General features: G+C 39.8%; 2 protein-coding genes across 3 annotated transcripts in view; one reads left to right on the top strand and one right to left on the bottom strand.

Annotated features, from left to right (window-relative positions):
- The window catches only part of tstd3 (thiosulfate sulfurtransferase like domain containing 3), a 3,614-nt gene extending 2,477 nt beyond the window's left edge, over window positions 1-1,137 (bottom strand). Inside the window, exons 1-2 of the mRNA XM_005741295.2 lie at window positions 893-1,137; window positions 641-802 (exon numbers count right to left, since the gene is read on the bottom strand). Of these exons, the coding sequence (XP_005741352.1) occupies window positions 641-802; window positions 893-1,031 (301 nt within the window). The 5' untranslated portion in view covers window positions 1,032-1,137. The remainder of the gene's footprint in view (window positions 1-640; window positions 803-892) is intronic.
- Window positions 1,138-1,306: 169 nt separating this feature from the next.
- Window positions 1,307-20,480, top strand: part of usp45 (ubiquitin specific peptidase 45) — a 36,179-nt gene continuing 17,005 nt past the window's right edge. The window contains exons 1-8 of one of the 2 annotated variants that reach the window (XM_005741297.1): window positions 1,307-1,741; window positions 2,848-2,958; window positions 3,165-3,334; window positions 4,401-4,501; window positions 5,735-5,835; window positions 14,698-14,843; window positions 17,525-17,620; window positions 17,790-17,920. In XM_005741297.1, the coding sequence (XP_005741354.1) occupies window positions 2,856-2,958; window positions 3,165-3,334; window positions 4,401-4,501; window positions 5,735-5,835; window positions 14,698-14,843; window positions 17,525-17,620; window positions 17,790-17,920 (848 nt within the window). In that variant the 5' untranslated portion in view covers window positions 1,307-1,741; window positions 2,848-2,855. Of the gene's footprint in view, window positions 1,742-2,847; window positions 2,959-3,164; window positions 3,335-4,400; window positions 4,502-5,734; window positions 5,836-14,694; window positions 14,844-17,524; window positions 17,621-17,789; window positions 17,921-20,480 lie in introns of both variants that reach the window. The other variant, XM_005741296.1, reaches the window with a different exon arrangement.

The following is a 20,480-nucleotide window of genomic DNA, read 5'->3' as shown; positions in this document are numbered from 1 at the left end:
CTTTAGTATTTTATTTGTTCCTGAGTAAATTGGTTTGGCTGAGATTAAAGGTATAGTTTTTTGCACAGCTAAAACTGTCAAGCAGACAGCTGATTATCAGAAGTGTGAGACGCTGGAGAATATACTCCGGTGTCCTGTTATATTTTAGAAAGCAAGGAGTTTATTAAACTTACCGAAACAATCTGCAAATTTCATTAAAAATTAATAAACTACCATCTTGTCTTTATTTTTAGTTAGCACAAACACTTCAAGCTGTAAGCTAATGATAGTTATATAAGACCAGATGCTGCTGGTGCAATAAGCTGTAGGCTGTACGTCCAATGGATGATGATCTGATTAGTCGACTAATCGCAAAAATAATCGGTGACTAGTCGACTATCAAAATAATCGTTTGTGGCAGCCCTATTTCAAACCTAATTAAACTTGCCATTATGAAGCCACGGGGACAAAGCACACCTTCAAATGTTTGTTTTATGAACAATATAAAAACTGTGTATGAGTTTGCTTCATTTTGGACATTTACGATTTGTTATTTACCCCCAACCCACACAAACTGCAGTATACTACACTAGTATACAAATCTACAGCCCTGGCAGCCCAGCCGGACAACAATGTTGCAGGTAGAGAGAGCAGTACTCACGGGGGACGTTAATGGAGCCGGGGATGAAGCCGTATTCTCGGAGCTCCCAGGGCTCTCGCACATCTATAACTACCGCTTTCCGCCCAACCAGGAGCTCCTTCAGCTGCTCATAACTCACGACTGTGCTCGCTGGCGTTGAACTGAATGTGCGGAACAGCAACTCTGCGTTTAAAAACAAGACAGACAATATACTTAATGCAGTATATGAGCTCCTTCAAAACATGACAGTGAGTCACTCATGTTAAACCTCACTTTTGTAACCGGGGCGAGTGCTGACACTGCTGGACACAGAGCCTTGTCCTCTCGGGACGCAAGCTTCAAACTGGACGGTATTATTCCATAAAAGCCGCGGGACAACACCGGCAAGTCTCCAACAACTTCTCAAGGCCATGTGTGATTATCAAAGCCAGATACTGCACTCTAAATTATCACTGCTCTTCAACACAAACCCTCACTTAAGCGTATCTGCGTGGGACAACTAAAAAAAAGTCACAATGCCGACAATTATCTGCGCTTGCGCAGACGTACGGATATCCTAATGGGCCAAAATTCTTTCCCCACAAATGCCTTAGTGATAGTTTCAAACAAGTAATAACTAACTATTTATCAACACAAATTAGCATCATGTCCCCTAATTAGATCAAACAAGTGCATCAAGTAAAAACAAAAAACATTATTTATGTTGCATTCGCCGCCATGGGAAACTGGGAAACGCATAAAGATGGGAAACAAGCTTTTATTTACCTCTAGTAAAAAAGAGATTTTCCCACTCAACTTGAATGCAGCATTGGGCCAACCTGAGCTGCCGTAGTGCGTCACACATAACCAGTGCTGCCTGTAAATGCTAACGAAAGCTTGACACATGTTTTAAAAGTCAAGGGTGGAAACAAAAAGATATTGAGATAACTGTTGACGGTATTGCGCGTTTTTTCTTTGAATAGCCATAATGTCTGCGTGTAATTTTGGATAAAACACACCAGTTCAGTTTTTATCCTACCAAGCTAATGTAGCTGGCCTTTTTTTGCAACCCAGGAAGAGCTGACATCTCAGTGTTGGCTTCATATTAGCTGACAAAGTCAACATAGGAGCTAACTTTAAGAGGTGAGTTAATACATATTCCATTTTCGCTAAATCTAGTATGAAAAAGATAAACTAATTTTTAAAATTTCCGTAATAAATGGGTTAGGCGCCTCTTATTCTCACCCAAACCGGGCTGCCGGGGTTGTTAAGGCCTCTTAATCATGGTGTTGTCCATTAATAGAGTTATCTGTCGTAAAAACTCTGATTTTCTCCTACTGCCTTTATTTAGCAGTGGCATATCATGTAGCCGTAGGTATTGTGACCGTTCGCTTCCAGATTTCTTGCAGTTTAGAAAACGTTTAGGTCAGTAGCATGTTAGGCGAAGGGTGTAAAAATTATTTCAAAAGGAGTCCACCAGGAAAATCAGCTTAAACCTACAAGCAGTGGAAAGTTTTTGATTGGTTAAATCAGTCACCTGATTTAATCGCCCCGAACACACCAGCTTGAGAGTAGCGTCAAACACACCAACTTATAACAGCCAAACCACATATTGCATTTACCGTTTAATTATTTAAATAATCTTCAGCAGAGGCTATTCTGGTATGGCCTCTAAAAAAAAAAAAAAAAGAATTTTTGTTGTTGTTGTTGTTTTTAGTGCTGTTGTCTTGAAAGTGGATTTCATTGAGTCGGAGCCCAGCAAGGAGGAGTTGGCTTGGGCTTTTGAATGAAGGAGAGAAAAAAACAACTGCTTTAATGAAAAGTAGTTTACTGAATATATATAAAATATGAGAAAGCAAGAGTGTAATTGTGCAAACATAATTAGTTATTCTATCCTAATATTTTTTTTCACTATTGTTGGAAGCAAAGTAGTGCTTGACGATTCAATGTATGCATAGCTATTTGAATGTAAACACATGCTGTCATAAAGTTTTGATTTGGCACATTTCTGTAGGACTGTGCTGTAGTACAATGACAACACAATAAATGTGTGTGAGTGTGTGCATTTAACAATGCCTGATCTAAACTGTAGGGTTTTTTTTTTTTTTTTTTTTTGCTATTTTGAAAGTACCTCATTCTGTTGTGAAGAAAATAATAATAGCAGTTGTGTAGTACCTGGATAAACAAAATTATGTGTGGGTGTCCTAAATGTGTAAAACTAAACCAGTGTTGTCCCTTCTTGCTTTCAGAGCACCAGATGCGGCTGAAGGACCCCTTCTCCTTGAAAGCCGCCGACATGACTAAGCGGACTAATAAACCAAGAAAACCTCGAGATGAGGAATCATCAGATGAAGTCAGCGGTAAGTCACCGTAACAGTACATGGCACCGGACTGTTACGGTTAAGACTATGAATTTTGACTTGGTAGAGTCCTATAGACTATTCTTGAGTATTTTTTGTCAATGTTGAGAAGTCTGTGAGGTTTCATTCATTATTCTTATGGGATCAGTGCAATTCACCTTCAATTAAAAGGATCCTTGCTTACAAGACACCTTGTCTGTTAACAGGACTGACTTGCCAGCATGTGAGTAGAGCAGTGGACCTGAACTCAGTAAAGAAATCAGTCCTCTCGAGTGTGTGGTCGGTATGCTCAGAGTGCCTAAAGGAAAGGACAATGATTGATGGCGAGCCAGCAGCCTCTCAGGACATTCTGGTGTGTCTAAAGTGTGGTTTTCAGGTAAGTTTTTTTTTTAAAATGATAAATAAAGCAAAATGTGATGCAGCAGAGTTTAAACTAAATTGAAATAAACAACAGAGTAAGAACGTCATTATCATATTCAAGAGTCTTTAATTCTTATTTGTGTATGAACTTGACTGCTTCTTTACTTTCATGTGTACACTCGCTGGACACTTTATTAAATGTGCCTTAATAGTGCCGGGTTGGACTGCATTTTGCCTCTAGAACTGCCATAATTCTCCACAGTATCGGTTCAACAAGGTGCTGGAAACATTACTTGGAAACTTTAGTCGTTGTTGATTTGATAGTATCATACAGTTGCTGCTTGCATGTCCAAAATGCTAATTTTACATTCTGCCCTGCTCTGTTGCATCGAGATCTGGTAACTGTGGAGGCCATTTGAATACAATGAACTCATTGTCATGCTCAACAAACCAATTTTTAAAAAATTATTTATTTACTTTTATGTTGTTGTTCAATTTTGGTGAGCCATGTAAATTGTGGCATCATTTTTCTGCAGACACAGTCTTCTGCTGCTGTAACGCAGCTGCTTCTAGGTTTGATGTGTTCTATGTTCAGAGATGCTCTTCTGCATTCCTCTGTTGTAACAAGTGGTTATTTGAGTTACTGTTGCCTTGGCTTTGTGGGGAAAATCATAGATCAGCAGTTTCTAAAATATTCAGCCCTTCTACCACCAACAGCCAAGCTATGCCCAAAGTCACTTATATCATCATTCTGATGCTCAGTTATTGCCCCTCCCCTTGAGGTTGAAGGGATTTTTGAGACTTAAAATGTGGTTTTAGTTTCAGGGTTACAATTAGGTCATGGTTAGGTTTGGGCTTGGGGTTAGGCATTCGGGTTTGTTTGTTAGGGTACGTGGCTAGTGAAGAAAATGTCCATAATGAAGTGGTTAGGCCTGTTGGAACTTTCAAGAAAAGAGGAAGTCTAAACATGACCCTGAATAAAGATTTTCACCCTACTGTGCTCTTGAAGATTTGTTGCACCTTAAATGTTGTGAGCCCAGAGTGTATTTTATGGTTGCCAACAAAGATTTCTGTTTTTACAGGGCTGTAACCAGTCAGGGATCCAGCATGTTGTGAAGCATCAACAGGCTTTCCACCCAGAGTCACACTGCATCACCATCAGTTTGAGCACATGGAAGGCCTGGTGAGAAACCCAGGAAGTTAATTGTGAACTGTCATGAAAAGAAGCAAAGGCTGCACACAATGGTGCCCTGTTTGTCACCTTGCGATGGCATGTGTCAGAATGCTGCCAGCATGTGAGCTCAAATAGAAAACAACAGGCACCTGCAGTCTTTTTGATCCTGGCTACCACAATTCTAAGACCAGTTTGTTTATTTGTAAATTATTTTACATCATTTTAGGCTCATAAATAATAAAATAAAATTTGTTTTCCACCATTATAATTAGGAATGGGAATCGAGAACCAGCTCCCAGTAGTCCAATCCATTGGAACCATTAGTCTGCCTGCTTATCGATCCTGCTTATCAGATCTTGAGCTCTTGCTGCAATCAGCTGATTTCAGTTTGTGTGTCAGGGGAGGAAAAAGTGTCACAGTTTACAGCATGGATATGGACATTACTTTTATTTTTATTGCATAAAAGGATGAGAGCATGATAATGAAGTGGAGACTGCTCCAAGACAGAAACAACTGCATTATATTGTTAACACAACTTTGGCTCTTTACAAGCACTTTCACCGACACTGTGCTAAGCTAGATGGGATGTTAAAGCTGAGTAAATGCTGACACCAGAACAGCACCGTGATAAAGTAAGCAGTTATTCGCGGTGAAGCCGCTGCTTAAATTCAACAGGTAACAGAGCCTGAGCGGTCTGGCTGCAGCCTCCGTGTCTACCTGTTCATGTTTCTACAGTAAAATCACTGTGACGATCAGTTTAAAGTCTCTTTTCTGGTTTTCATCTTTGATTTGTGTTCATACATCATTATCTTATCTTATCTTATCAATACTAAGAGAAAGATCACGTGTGTTCTTATTAGGATAGGGATTTGTGCTGGTGTGTGGGGCTGTAGCCTGTAGGTTTATGTAGTTAAATGGTAATTATGAGACGTTGCGTTTCAGATCATTTTACAGAGTAACATGAAAGTAACGTAATGAGTAGTTTAACAAATGCCTTTCGCCTGGGTGTAATTAAGTAGTAATTACACCCAGGCGTACCTTAAGAAAGGTGTTCTGTGTAATATATGTAATATATTTTTGAGTAATGACCCCAACACTGATTAATTTTTATCAATTCCCATCCCTAATCATGATTTCTAAACTGCTTTCCACTCTAGCCAAGCAATTCGGATGTTAAATACTGTCTTATTAGTTTCTAAAGTAAAATGAACCCGGTCTTATTAACCTCTCTCTTTGTGACAGGTGTTTCGAATGCAGTGAAGAGCTCTCGACTCATTGCAACAAGAAGGCCTTGGCTCAGAGCCTGGACTTTTTACAAAAGCACTCTGTCAAGGCAACATCAGGTAAGGTGTTTTCTGGCCATCCACTGTTGTCAAATTAAGCCTCAGTTATACAAAACGTACATGCTCACTGCAGTTTCAGCAGGGCCAAATGACAGTGTAGCTCAAGATTTATCATTCCTTTAAACTGGTGATCCTTTCTTTAGTTGAATACATCTCATGTTACATAATTTGCTTAATATTCTGGTCAGTCTATGTTTTGTGTCTATGAGTAGAAGGCAAAAGCACAATAACAGTATATGAGCCAGTTAGCGGCTGCGTTGTGGCCAGATCCACAAATAAGACGGGCTCCTATCAGAAAAGTTATTCTTCTAAGTGAAGGGCTGACATTCCAGCAGTCGGCTGCAGTACACCTGCTCCCCCTGGTGGCAATGGTCATGTGAAGTTTGACCTACTGTTCTTCATGCAGAGACACCCCACACTATTCAAATGGGTGAAATGGTTGTCTGATTTTTTGTTTTGTTTTGTTTTGCTTTTCTATGCTGCTAAGTGCTTGAAGAATATTCTTTCTACCCTTCTGTCAGTCTAAAATTGAATTAGAGCAGCAAACTTGTCATTAAAAGCAATAAAACTTACTAGAAATACTAAGAACTAGACGTAGAATAGAGTTGGATTTTAGTTGCAGCATTTTCAGCATTACTTACTACCTTCAGACTTGTCCTTTTCCCTCACTTAGACCACCTGAGCCCCCCACCCCACACTGAGTCAGTCATCCATATAGACATCAACTCCCATTCTCAATACTTACATGTACCTACACCTTCAGCTCAGTGTGCATCTCTTGCTTTGTGCTGGCGTGCTGAAAGACCTCCTAGCAGACTGTAGTTGATCAGGGTGGTGGGCATCATCACTTTCAGTCTCTCAGGCCGTCTCTGCATCGCCCGCTGCATGCTGCCCAGTTGCCAGTGGCCAGAGGCCAGCCACTGAGGCCCAGGCAAGCTGGTCCCCAATCTAAGCCATGGCTGTGGAAGTTGCAAGATTGATTCTGCAGCTATCTCTCCCCTCACTCCCTCCCTTGCCCCCACCTTGCATATTGCATGACTGCACATATTTGTGGAATTAAGCGCTTGAGCGCTGCTTCCCCGGCTGGGTTCCCTGAAGAACAAGCGCAGCTGCGCAGGGTTCAGCCCTGTGATCTGTCGTTCTTTGTCTTTCCATCGCTATCCGTTTCTGTCCCTAGCTTCCTCTGTTAAGTTGCTGTATGTCTCACCACCTCTGGGCCTGTGTGCTGCACTAGTGGGAGCCAGGGTCCTCAACAAGTCTGAGCAACTGGATCCTAACAGCTGGAGCGCGTTAACTCTCAGTGGACATGCACACACATTCACAGATACACATAACGCCGAATGTTAAAAATAACTTTCAAGTCAAGCAGATACCCTATTTTCTTCCAGCTCATACTATACACTTGGCCTCTACAAAGAGCTTTAAGTTTCAGTAATACACTTAACTGAATTCTCACTGGCACAAAGTGTTCTTTGCAGCACAGAGTACAAGCTCTTCCTGGCACAATAAATCTGAATATCTTTTCTCCTCTAAGTACATTACATACCTGAAAAATTCAGATTCTTTGAAGTGTTTTAAAAGTGTCTACATAGTGTGTGTTACACACAGACTCTAAAAGAAATGTACAGAGAATTCATAAGTTAGACATGTGGTGGGTTGACAAATTTACATAGGTATACACTTTTGATTTTGTGTTGTTCATTTTTAAAGACTATAGGTGAGCAGTGTTGCGTGTTTTGTTTTATATACCTATGTCTGTGGAATAGCCTTTTTTTGTGCACAGTGCCAGGCCACAGTCCGTTGTTGGTGGGGATTGATCTGCCGAGCTGGACTGTAGCTACCAACAGCTTTCATGCAGCTCTGCTTCTTTAAATTATGTGTCACCTTTTTGTCACCTTTCTTGCCACTTGATTGTTCCACACCGGTCGGCCAAATGGGTATAGAAGCGGACAGCCATTGTTGCAGCAAAATAGATGGTCGTTGCTTGTTGAGGAGCTTGTGAAATTGCATTTCAGTGGAGGCCAGGGTTTCTCAAGAAGCTGCTGTTGTACTCTGTTTTTTTTTTTTCTTTCTCTTTCCTATAGTCCCTAAGCACAAAAGAGCCCCAGCAAGGATTTTTTTCCAAATCTATAATAATTTTGTACAACAACAGCTTCAGGAAGAAAGAAAGTCGATTAACTGTGGTCTCTCACCATCAAGGCCTTCAGCTCAAGTGCCAGAGTCCCGGGTAAAAAAGCGACTTGACCTCAGGGGGGCTAGAATGCAGCATGTAAGACAGCTGGGGAGTCTTTGTGGAGCAAATTAAAATGTTGGTTGTGAATCGAGTCATTCTTTGCATTATAATTGTAAGAAAATCTGAGTGTTAATATACAGTATCACTGGACTGCATGTGTGTATTAATGTATTCAAGCAATTTTCTTTAAATATCTTTGAAAATGATTCAGGGTTGCTTTACAATTTTTTTTCTTTTTTTTTAACATAGCCAAATCATCATAAACATCCTTGTATTAAACATTAATTTTAACATTAATTAAAGCCCACCCTGTGCACATGAACTTGCACCAGTAAAGCCTTATCCACATATAATGTGCTTCATTGGTTGTGTCATTGCTGTGTGGTTGACAGCTTGCTATAGTCGACATTCCTAAGTTTTGGATGTGAAGGTAACCTTGTTGCATGTTTCCAGAAACATTCTAAATGGAGGACTTTGACCTGATGTCAGATTGCGATATCCTTCCCTCTCATAGGTTGTTGCTTCGGTCACTCTCCTCTAAAAGCGCCAGACCAGTTCACACAGTTTTAGTTGATATCCAGCCACGTTGCCCTGTGTGTACGCCCAACATTTTCTGCATTCCCAATAGGAGGCATGCAGTAAAGAACTGTACAGACTGCAGCATCACTACTACTGACCTGAATACAGTGCACAGTCGTGTCAGACAAATGTAGCTGCACAACCTATATATGTGCTCTGCCTTTGTTTCTTTTCCTATTGTAAGAAGTTTCATGTTCTCATATCTGCTGACACAGACACGGACCCCTAGGTAAGAGTCTGCACATCAAAGCTGCATTAAGTGGCTGACTCTGAATGTTGCTAGATCAGAAATAACATGGATTTATCTCTCATTTCCCTTTTATAATTTTTTTTCTCCAATTCTCAAAGGCCAAAACAGTTTTGTTTGCAAAAAGTTTATTGCTGTGTGGTGTTGGTCACACTCACATTAAATCCTTTTCTAAATAGGTTGCTGTCATGGTGGGAAATTTATCACATGTTTATATGAGGAATATTTACATATTGTTTGCACCAGGGCTGTTTGTCTCTGTTGTACTCAGAATTGCACTTCTAGCCTCCAGTTTTGAGACCGTGGCTTAAGTCAGAGATATTCTGTAGTTGGATTACGGCACTTTTATTCACCTGATTTCCTCACCCTGGTTGTTAATTTTGTAAGCCATAATTCTTAGTTTACTGTCAGTTTAGCTTTGCCGAGTCAGTAGCCAGTAAGATGCTTGTCCCCTGGTGGTGCTTTCATGGAGGTAATCAAGAGTGCTTCTGTCTTTATTCCCACCACCGCACATGAAAGTAGGCCAGATAGTGGGTAGTAAAATCTGTGTGCTTAAATGTGTGTGTGTCTGTAAGTAACATAGCACTGGGTTCTCTTGGCCTCAGATGGCAAGGAAACGGGCTTTTCATGCCCTGCAGTCACAACAAATTAGCAAATTAATAAGACATTTGGTGTTGCCTGGCCTTCCTCTTGACTGGCTGCTCTGCATGAAGTGAGCCGGCCTTGGCCCTCTGCACTGCTGCACTGTAAGTGAACGTGGATGACGCCCACTGGCCTTTGCATTTGACAGTCTCCCAGCCCTGTGAACTGCATTAAGAAGGCAGAGTAAAGGCCTTTTGAAAATAGACTTTTGCAGACTCCTGTGTTTTGTCTTGACGATATCAGTATAAATTTACATTAAGTTTCTCTTAGATATAAAAAAAAAAAAGTCTTTGTGGTGCGCTACTGCTAAAAATAAAGTTGAAAATATTAATTTTTAACAAAACTGGTTATGTTTTGTTTTGTGAGCTTGAATTTTAGTCTGATGTTAGCCTTGCTTCAGCTTGATAATGTCGAACATGTAAGGCAGTTCGTTGTTTTTTTCTCTTTCTCTTTTGCAAGTACTTTTAGTAATATTCCCTGCCAAAGTAAGCATGTTTCTTTGTATTTCCGTTGTGTGAAAAAGAGCAGGGAGTACAGGAGGTGTTGGTGTATATGCATGCATGTGGGCGAGCTCGAGCACCACGATGCTTTCCTCTGCCCTGGGGAAAGGCTCCACAGTGTCACTGCTGCCCATACTCGGTGGCTGAGCAAGGAGAGCCAGGTGGTGGTGCCGAGTGCAGCACAGTCAAGCGTGGATGCAGCTCATGCTGACATTTGCCTGCGCTGACTGCTGCGGGGAGAGGAAAAATCTGCTTTTCCATATGCTTGTGCTCGTCGCAACCCTTCCCTCCACTCTCTACTCCCCCACACTGCCCTCTTCTGCCCATCGCTCCCCCACACCCTCCTCCGCCTCCAGTCTCAGCCAGATGGCTCCCTGAACATTGTTTACCTTGGGTGACGGTCCCAGATGCAGTGTGTGTCCATCGGCATCCCCATTCCATCCATTTCATTCCCTCCCCTCATTCCTCTGCTTCTCTCTTAGCTCAAGTGCAGGTCTCGGCTCTCGCACTCAAGTTGCACTTTGTTGATTTTTGTGTCTCTCAAATACCACAACAAGTAGACATGCTCATTTACACACTCTTACTCCCACTCAACTATCTCTTCTGCTCAATTGTCCATACTTGCGTAAATGTCTCTTTTCACACCTTCTCAGTCTCACACCAAAACTCCAAAAATACACCGATTTTTTTTTCCCTTCGATCAGGCCATGGCCTTTCCTCATCCCCACTTGTTTTCCATGCATTGTATGTGATGACATATGGGAGCTCCCTTATGGCTGCATATTGAAATTGAAAATAGGCCTCCAGATGTTGCCAGCACAGAGCGCCAGATGCATTTAGCACCACTGGGTGGAGCGTCTCAGCAGCATGTTGTCCCGACAAGCTGAACCTCGCCCCTGCCTTCTTGATCCCAAATCTAGAGGACAAGCTTAAATACGCTTGCTTCATTTCTCATCAGCGCTAAATATTTTCTGTTAAAGCAATATAATTTAAGGCAGCAGCATTGGTGCAGGCAAGAAAATGCAACGGAAAAAAAAACTATGCACTGTGCATTGTGACAGAGTTGTTGTGGTATTTCTTCTCAAATCTATGTAAAAGAAAAGCTGACCTTTTTTTTTTTAGACACTGTTTAGTGGAATTTGATTTAGTATAAAATGCAAATTTTTAAGGCCACAAATAAAAGTCCAAGGCTCACATTCCACCGACTGTGACCAGGACGGTCGTTTTAATGCCCTTGGCCTTGGGGAGGGAAAGCTTGCTTGGTAGCGGCCAAGAGTGGGCTTACCTATCGCTGTATGTTGAATAGCTTTTTCAGTAAACATGCACAAAGAGTGATTCTATAAATTCAATATGTGCAAATGCAGGGCCATTTTGTTTTGAGGAAGAGAATGGCAAGAGCAAAGGTGCAGGTTCTTTTAAAGGTTTACTGTTGTATTGAATTTCTCGGTTTGGACATAAGCAGGTTCAGGCTAGTGACCTCGCTGCTAGCTTGCTCTCTTGACTCGCTTATATGTATAAAGTGTTCATGGACCAAACTCTCTTTGTGTTTCTCTGCAATTATTGGATTTCTCAACAGCCTTTGGACCTGAAAGTGCTTCCATCAGTCCCTGCAAGAATTTGCCATTTTGTAATGAAATGTCTTATTATCAGCTCAGAAGAGAGGTTATATTTTCTATGCAGTAGGAAACTCATTGAATTTTTTTTTTTTTTACGTCAACTGTTGTAACTTCTGTTCAGCAATATTTTTTAAATAAGATTAAAATGACATGAAAATCCTTTGACTCTGAATTTTTTTTAATACTACAATAACAAACTATTAGATTTTTTTTTTTTTTTAAATCATGCTGGCGTATTCACAAATTCTTTACACTGAGGACTGACTACTGCTAAGAAGAATTCAGTTCTCAATGTTAATAGAATAGAATAGAATAATCCTTTAATTGTCCCACAAGGGGAAATTTGGTTGTAACAGCAGCCAAAAAGACAAATATACAAACAAACAGGACACAGGACACGGAACAGAAACATACACAATTGGATAATATGGATGCCATTCAGAGCGTATTGCAAATGGCATATTTCAATTGTCCTGTACTGCATCAAAGAATATATTTTAGCTTTTTACAAACCCAGCTTGAAAGATTGCTGCAGTCTTGGTCATAACAGGGATTGTCTGTGTTCACTTCTATCACTTGTGCCTTAATCTGACCACGGGGGGGATCATCTATAAGATGATCTGCCTCACTATAGCGTACTGGGCTAAAGACTTTGGCCACTATTTCTATATATACTACTAATTTTCTAGAAAATGGGAAATGGTTGTTGTGGTTTATTTAAATGGTAAATGGCCTGTATTTGTATAGCGCTTTACTTAGTCTCTATGGACCCCAAAGCACTTTACACTACATTCAGTCATCCACCCATTCACACACACATTCACACACTGGTGATGGCAAGCTATATTGTAGCCACAGCTGCCCTGGAGCGCACTGACAGAGGCGAGGCTGCTGGACACTGGCGCCACCGGGCCCTCTGACCATTTAAACATGTGCAAACATAAAGGAAAGTACAGGATACAAATCAAAAATTGGGTTTGTACAATTCTAACAAGTTCATGTGCTCATTATTTTTAAGAAGCACTCCAACACAATCCTCTGAAATTTAGCATTAAACCATGACAGAGCCTCCAGCGTGCTTTTAAGACGGCTGTAGACACTGTGGTAAATCTTTCCTGACCTCCTCTGTGAATACTGAAAAGATTTTGACTAATAATTTCACATATTGATTCATCACTCCATTAGTACTGTTGCCACTGATCTTCAGTCCAGTTCTTGTATAAGCCTTTTCTCCCTGTTTCCGTTCCTTAAGAATGGCTAACTGCCAGCAACACTTCCAGTGAGACCATTTCTGATGAGGCTTTAGTGAACAGTAGAACTGAAGGGTCAGATGCATCATATTTCTTTTTGAGCTATGATGACTTCTTAGGTGCATCATACCTAGATATTTTATACCAAGTTTTCAGCTAATAGCTCTTTGGTAATCACCTTGCTGGTGCAAAAGGTTTATTATATACCTGTCAAAACTGTGATTCTGACATTATTCACACATTCTAGTGAAGAAAAGGAAACAAATTGTGTATTGCAACAGGCTGCTATTACAGTTATCTGTTATGTATGGATACAACACTGGTTCATCCTTAATTTAGGTGCATTTTTTTTTCTTTTTAAGTGGATTAACAAAGAAATAAACAAAAACAAGAAAATATTCCTCTAAAAAATGAGTGAAAAAAGAGCTTCAGAAGAGTTTCAGAAAGCCTGGAGAACTATTGCTCAAGGCCAGTTTAAAAGATTACAAGAAAGTCTGGTTGCTGGGAAGCAAAATATAAAGAAATGAACGGTGGCTCAATGCTTTTGCCCTTTACTGTTTAAGGCAGAAAAACAGATCCTGTTAATGATAATCCCAAAGTACTAGGACTAAATAGACAAAAATATGATGAACATCAAGTTTCCAGATCATTAGAGAAATTAAAGAAAAGCTTTCTCCTGACAGACAAACAAATAAATCTTTCTAAATATTCATGAATTAATTTGACAAATGAAATGCACTCTGACTGAAATATCTTCTCATTCTTCACTGCAAATAGGTAATGTTAATTAAAGAGTAGTACATTTTTGAGTTGCTTGTGTGTCTCATTCCTGGCTTGGTTATTGTTTAGCATTTAAAATAGTCTATTTTCTTCTTTAATACCAAACAGAACGCATTCATTGTTTCTCATTTCAGTATTCAGCTGTGTACAGTGATCGTTTTAGGGAGTTGATAATGGCTACATTGGTATTCTCATTACTGCTGGTTCACTGCGTAGACCTCTTTCTGTGCCTAAGGCTGCTAAATTAAAAAAGCCAATCTGTAGAGGATTATGGTGTGTTCCCACATCGGCGTTTGTTTCTGAACAACAGCTGCGTTTTACCTGAAGAAGCTGCAACTGTCACATATTTATGTTTTTTATTTATTCGTGATTTTTTACCATGATAAACTCCAAAAGTAAGATGTCATGTTAAGAACAATAAGTTAACTAGTGAAGAAGACTAGCATGTGTCAGTAACGTGTTATTGTTGACCCATCATGGTTTTAGCTATATTGCTAGCTGCTGGCACGCCATCAGCCCACACTGCTCCAGTACTAACTCTAGTCTGTCCCCAGCAAGCTGTATGCCACTGTTAGATTCTGACCATCTGTGTCTTACTTTCTGTGGAAGGTTAGTTTTCATTGGTGATCAGGAGTAACAGCTGGCTCTGGAGAGCCATCTCTCCAACCCCAGCCCCCACTCCTCCACCACTAACCAGCGGAAACTTCTACAGCTGTCATCTGCTTTCCCAAATGACCCAGCTCTCCTTCCAGCTGCCATCCCAATACCCTACTCCCAGTCCCAGTTTTGGTGCAAGGCAAAGTCTTTTTTTTTTTCTTTCTTTTTTTTGGCCAGTATTCCAGGACAATGGAAATTTGTTCAAGACCCCCACTTCACTTGGTGCATCTTGACTTCAGTCTTGTTATGAAAAATAATATTAAGGTTTAATTCAAAACCACGTGCACACTATAATCCTGCCATTTAACTCTAACTTATAGCCTTTTACTGTACCTCTTTGTTTTATGTGTTCCAGCAGTATCACCCAAGATCATAAAACTCAGAGAAGAACCACCAGATTATGCTGACCCACCAAAAGGCAAGAGCTCAGTCAGCAGTGCTTTGGTCCCTGTTAAGGGAATCAATAACCTTGGTAACACCTGCTTCTTCAATGCTGTTATGCAGGTTGGTATTGCTATTCTGTTTCTGTTACTCGTCCTTGATGATTTTGTTTTTACTTGAATCTTACTCTTTTTATAATATTGGGTCAGAACTCAAGAACTGAGAAACTTTTGCCATTAACAGAACACTAAAATATTCAGAAGCATTGTTTTTGGCATACAGCTCCCAAGGAAAGTGACACCAGTGGCATCCTTTAAAAAGAAAGAAGCCATAGATAGTAAATGTGCATGAACTCTTGGACATCTGTGGAAGACAAGAGTGGTGGATGATTATAGTATCCTTTCTGTGGTAAAGAAGAACTGCTTGAGAACATGCAGCCAGGTGAAGAACACTGTGAAGGAGGGAAAAAACACAGGGTGTTCACCACGAGTTGCAAACAAGTGATCTGTGACCTGAAGCATACTATGATCTGAAAGACAGTAAAACTCGTATCAACTATATTGTCAGCTCGCTTTCAACAGTGTTGACTGGTTGGTGTTTGCAACTCAAAGATAAGTTAAAACATATTCTGAAAGCAATCCAGACACTTTTGAAGGTAATGAAGTGAACTACTGCAATGGCCAAGTCTATCACTTACTTGCAATACTGGAAAGCCAGAAAGACCTTCAAACAACTGGAGACCACTACAGCATAAAGGCCTGGAAAAGCATCACAAAGTATCAAGCTCCTCCTTTAGGGAGGTGCACGGATTCTAAACATCAGGGAGTCATTGCTTTCAAAGGATACTCAACGTATTTAAAATGGACATTTTATTTTAGACCTTACATTGGAGACCTTGAAAATGGATGACTCTGGACAAAAAATAGTTGTGATTCCTCTGTGGTTGATGTGATATTGGCATTCAAAGCCAAGATTATGTAATTTGAATCACTGTACAAATATTTCCAGACTTTACTGTACACAACTGGCACTCGGTTGGTGCAGAGCACGTTCACAGCACAGCACAGCTATAGAGCCCTCCTCAGTTTTTCCCTGGTCATGTCATGGTGACTGCAAACTGACATGCCTCTTCAACAATGAAGCTGTTTTTTTTCCGCCATTTTGTTAATCACCCTCAGGGTCTCCCTCGTTGATTGAAATTCGAGTGAGCGTGCTTTACATGCTTTTCCCTCCCTCTCCCTGTCTGTTTGTATTGTCTCCTTGAAAATTGCAATCTTTCTGGTGAAAACACATAATTGTCAGAGGATGAGCTGTGTCTGTGTTCACAATGCCAGCTCCATTGTGTGTTTTCCATAGCAACAGTCTTTATTGCCAGGATGTGACAAAACAAATATCTCTTGAAAAGGGAGGAAAAGATGCTTCTCTAACATGAAGGGACAATGACTGCTTCAAGCAATCTCCTCGCCAAGGATCTTCTCTGCATTTAATTCATACAGATCATAGATAATTTTGCCTTTTTCAGTGATAAACTCGACACAAGTTTCTAAATCATACTAAAATGGAGAAAACATTGTTGCGCAGCTATTTTAGTTGACTACATGATATTGCCACAAGCTAAGTGCAGAAACATTTTTATATCTCTAAAACATTATAGCTTTTCTTGTTTCTTTGCCTCATGAAAGAAAAATCTTAGAATCTGTGGTTTTGATCAGTTGGAGCCACTTCTTTAATGTACAATATTCTCTAGTTAAAACCAGTTGATCTAATGCACCTGATGAATATTGTTCCCCAGTTGAAATCAGAGGCAGAGTGTCAGATATGGTGGGGGAAATCAACACAGCTTGGTATTGTGTTATTTTGTATGGATATAGAGACACCAAATATCAATATTTTATTAAATAAATTCTAATACTTAGAAAAAAAGAGGGCCCACCTCATTTACCTCATCTGAGATAATGTTAGCTAATTTAAATTAACCGAAAAACCATCCAACACTGGACACACTTGGTTTGACAAAGCTACCTTCAGTCACACAACTACAAAATAGGATCTTCAGTACATTTTTAAAAATTGCCCTTTTTTCACATTCTGCATCTTGTGGTGAGTAAATGGTTGCTTAGATCTTGAGAGTGTTAGATCCTCACAACAACTTTTGATTGCAAGAGGCAATGTTTCCGCAAACAGTTCCAGTCTGACTTGGACCGACTGCAATCCCTCTGAAAGATTGTCAAAAGTATGAAAATAATTTCTGTTTAATTCATAAATACAGACAGATTGTCTGCACGTTGCCATCAGTCTGAATGAGTCTTTGTCACTGAGGACAACTCCATAGGATTCAACTGGCTGCCAAATGGTTGTATACTGGTTATATAAAGCAGGAATGTTGCTAAGTCCAAATGTAATGGTTAAATGTGAATTTCACATGTGAGTTTTAATGAGTTATCACAGTTAATTGCTGTACTGTCATAAATGATTGCAAGTAATTGCTAACTTGACCCAAATTTAAATTGCAGGCTGATAGCAGACTTACTGGCAACATTTATGGCAGGTTTTAGTGACAGTGTTGGTGTGCTTGACCATTATTTACAACAAAACCATAACATGAATGAAACAGATACTGATAAAGTCTAACTTTGAGGACATAATTTGCAGTTGGGGAAAGGTGACAAATCACAATAGATGTTATTGCAGTACTCAGTATATTGCAAAATGTTAAACTGCATTAATATTGTATAAGCGAGTCCCACCTTTAGAAAACGATGACCCCGCTTAACAGTCTTAACATGATTCTGTTTTCCTCACAGAACCTGTCCCAGACACACATGCTCATTGACCTTATCCAAGAGGTGAAGGAGAAGGGGTACAAATTGAGGATCTGCCCCCCTCCAGAGACAAATCTGGTACAGCTTATTATTCTCATTAATAAAGGAGAATTATGCATATTTTAATATGCATAATTACAGAAATTTTTGAATGCTGTTAGAACTTAGTAGTAGTTAAAATTGAGAGATACTAATTACTTCAAATAAGAACAACATGTTTTACTTTCATGTGTTCTTCCTATTCCAGAGTCCACTAACAGTAGTGCTGCCCAGTCCAGAACCCTTGACTGCCGCCATGTTTGCCTTCCTCCACAACATGAAGGATCCAGGGAAAGGCTGTGTCAATCCCAAAATCCTCTTCAACCAACTCTGCCAAAAGTAAGGCACAACCTTTCATATCACCTGCTACTTCCTGTGAACCCAGAGCCTCTGCTTTATGTGTCCCCTCATCTGTGGGGAACATGAGAAGTAATGTAAGCTAGTGAAGCTGGAGCAGAGGCTATGTTGATTTGAATATTTTCATTCTGAAGCAAGCAGAGTTGGCAAAAGCAAAGGCATTCTGTACTTAAGTAGAAGTACAAATACTACTGGTAACAAATACTCCAGTAAAAGTTGAAGTACTGATACAACTTGTATACTCAAGTAAAAAAGCACAGGCTCAGAAATGCACTTAAAGTAAGAAACTTCTGTGGAGGATGCTTCTATTTTTATGCAAGGCTAACTGAACCTTGTGCTATATTAACGTAATGATAACATAATCTCAGTAGATTGAAATCACTTTCACTTTCGTCTAACTTTTTTCATTCTAATGATACTCATCTTGAATCAGAAGACAAAGAAGGAAAATAAAAAATGTGTATCTATTTTCTGTTGCCTACACTGTAGAGGGTCCTGCAGAGTATGTGGCAGTCTGAAGTCTAATCACTACCATCTATTCTGGTCCTGCCCAAAAATTAGGGTTAGGCAAGATATCCACAAATGTTTGAAAAAGATTTTCTGCACACAAATCCCCTTTGATTTCTTATATATGTACTTAGGCCTCCCAAATATAACTAATCCAGCAGATAAATATCTACTGAGAATTATGTTAATGTCAGCTAAGAAAACCCTGACAAGAAAATGGCTCCAAGCATTGGAAGGAATACAAGAACTGCACCATACTGTCTACCAAATATTTATAATGGTGAGGCTCACTATGTCTTTGCAGCTTTAAAGAGAGAAATTCAACAAACCCTGGTTTAAGTGGACCCAGTATATTAAAGAGATAAGAAGTAATTTTGTCTAAATAGCTTACCTTACCTAGTAAAACAACTATGAGGTGGAAAATGCCATCAAGACTGGGCCAGCTGTTTCCACCGGTCCTACTGTTCGGTTTGTTGGTTTCTTTCTTGTTTTTTTTGTGTGTGTGTGTTTTGTTTTGTTTGCGGTTTTTTTGGTTTTCTTTTCTTTTTTTTGCCTACAATTAAAATCACAACCAGATATTTATTTTAAAAAAAACATTTTACATAAAAAACATCTGGAAAATTCAATCGGGACATACCACTTCCATCTTGCTACAACTTTGAGGAGTTGAAATTGTTTGTCATATGTTTGTCTCCAATGTTTAGCAAAATTGCGTATGGACAAATACTATACATATAAATGCCAGGTTTCTTATTTTCAGGAATGTTATAACGCTCTTAATGTAAATACTTTGTGCAAGAGAATCAATAAAAACTTACAAATATTTAAAAAATGTAGGGAGTAAAAGCAAAAAGTAGGCAGAAAAAAAACAACTTGCATATATCTGAAAATAGTACGTAAGCACAGTAAAAAAGTATCTGTACTTTGAGTACACAGATTTTATTGACAAACCTTTCAGACATTTTGAACTCTGGTTGTGTAATTGCGGACCTAAAATCACCAATCATCATACACCAGCTTCAGACTCCTGCCAATGTTTGGTTTCAGGGTCAGTGAAGCCATCAGAATTCACCATAATTATTGTTCTCCATCACCACTGCAGGAGCCACAGCTTCCACCTGCTTTCATCCCTTTACTGCAGCAGTGCACACTTTTAACCAGCCTGACCCCAGTAGCACATGGTCTCTGCTGAATGCCTTTCACACACACTAACCTTGACGTACACGGAACATGCACTCAAATCACTGTACCGGTGTAGCTAGCCATTTGTAGTTCTCCTGCTTCTCTCCACATGGCTGTGCCACCTGTGTCGCATTTGATCCAAGGTCTGACAGACTGTGTGACAGGCAGACCTTGCTCTTACATGAAAAGTGTGGGTGTCTGGTTGGCTGACTTATTGGTTGAGCTTGGTACCCTGCTGGTTGGGTCCACCGTGTTTGTGTGTATGGAGGGGGGCTGGGGCCTCACACTGTTTAGTAGTGCAGGTGGATGACCAGAGCATTTGACGTTGGATGACTGGATCGTTCTCTGGTGCGGCTTTTACAGTTATTCTGGTACCTAGCTTTTATCAGACAGACCTCTGTGGGTGTTTGTGTAGTGTGTGTTTGTGGGATGCCACCTCACCTGGCACCACCTCGCCCTGCAACGCATGCAGGCAATTGTGCATTCAGACAGCAAGCACTGCACACTCTTATGCACTCATACATGTCTAATTTCAAGTAGAACTAATCTATTCCACTAAAATACATTTGAATAGACAGATTTGACTTTAAGCTTCACCACACTTTATGCTACTCTTTGTTTAAACTGTATCAAATGATTAATCTATTCATTTTTCCATACAGCTTTATTGTAGTACAGTAAAATGACAGATTTAATACATTGTTTTTATGCTTCAAATGGCAAAGAGGTGGGAAACAGGGGATATGTTATTTTATTTTATTGCTCAATTACAGCGTTCATGTTTATTCCCAATGACAATAATATTTGATGCACTTTATTATCAATGTTTTGTTTTTATAACTTTTTTTTTTTA

This window comes from Pundamilia nyererei, unplaced genomic scaffold, assembly GCF_000239375.1.
Source record: "Pundamilia nyererei isolate P.nyererei 1_Seehausen unplaced genomic scaffold, PunNye1.0 scaffold00109, whole genome shotgun sequence".
Classification (NCBI taxonomy): domain Eukaryota; kingdom Metazoa; phylum Chordata; class Actinopteri; order Cichliformes; family Cichlidae; genus Pundamilia; species Pundamilia nyererei.
The sequence above is the reverse complement of the archived record's forward strand: the minus strand, read 5'-3'. Positions and strand labels throughout refer to the sequence as shown.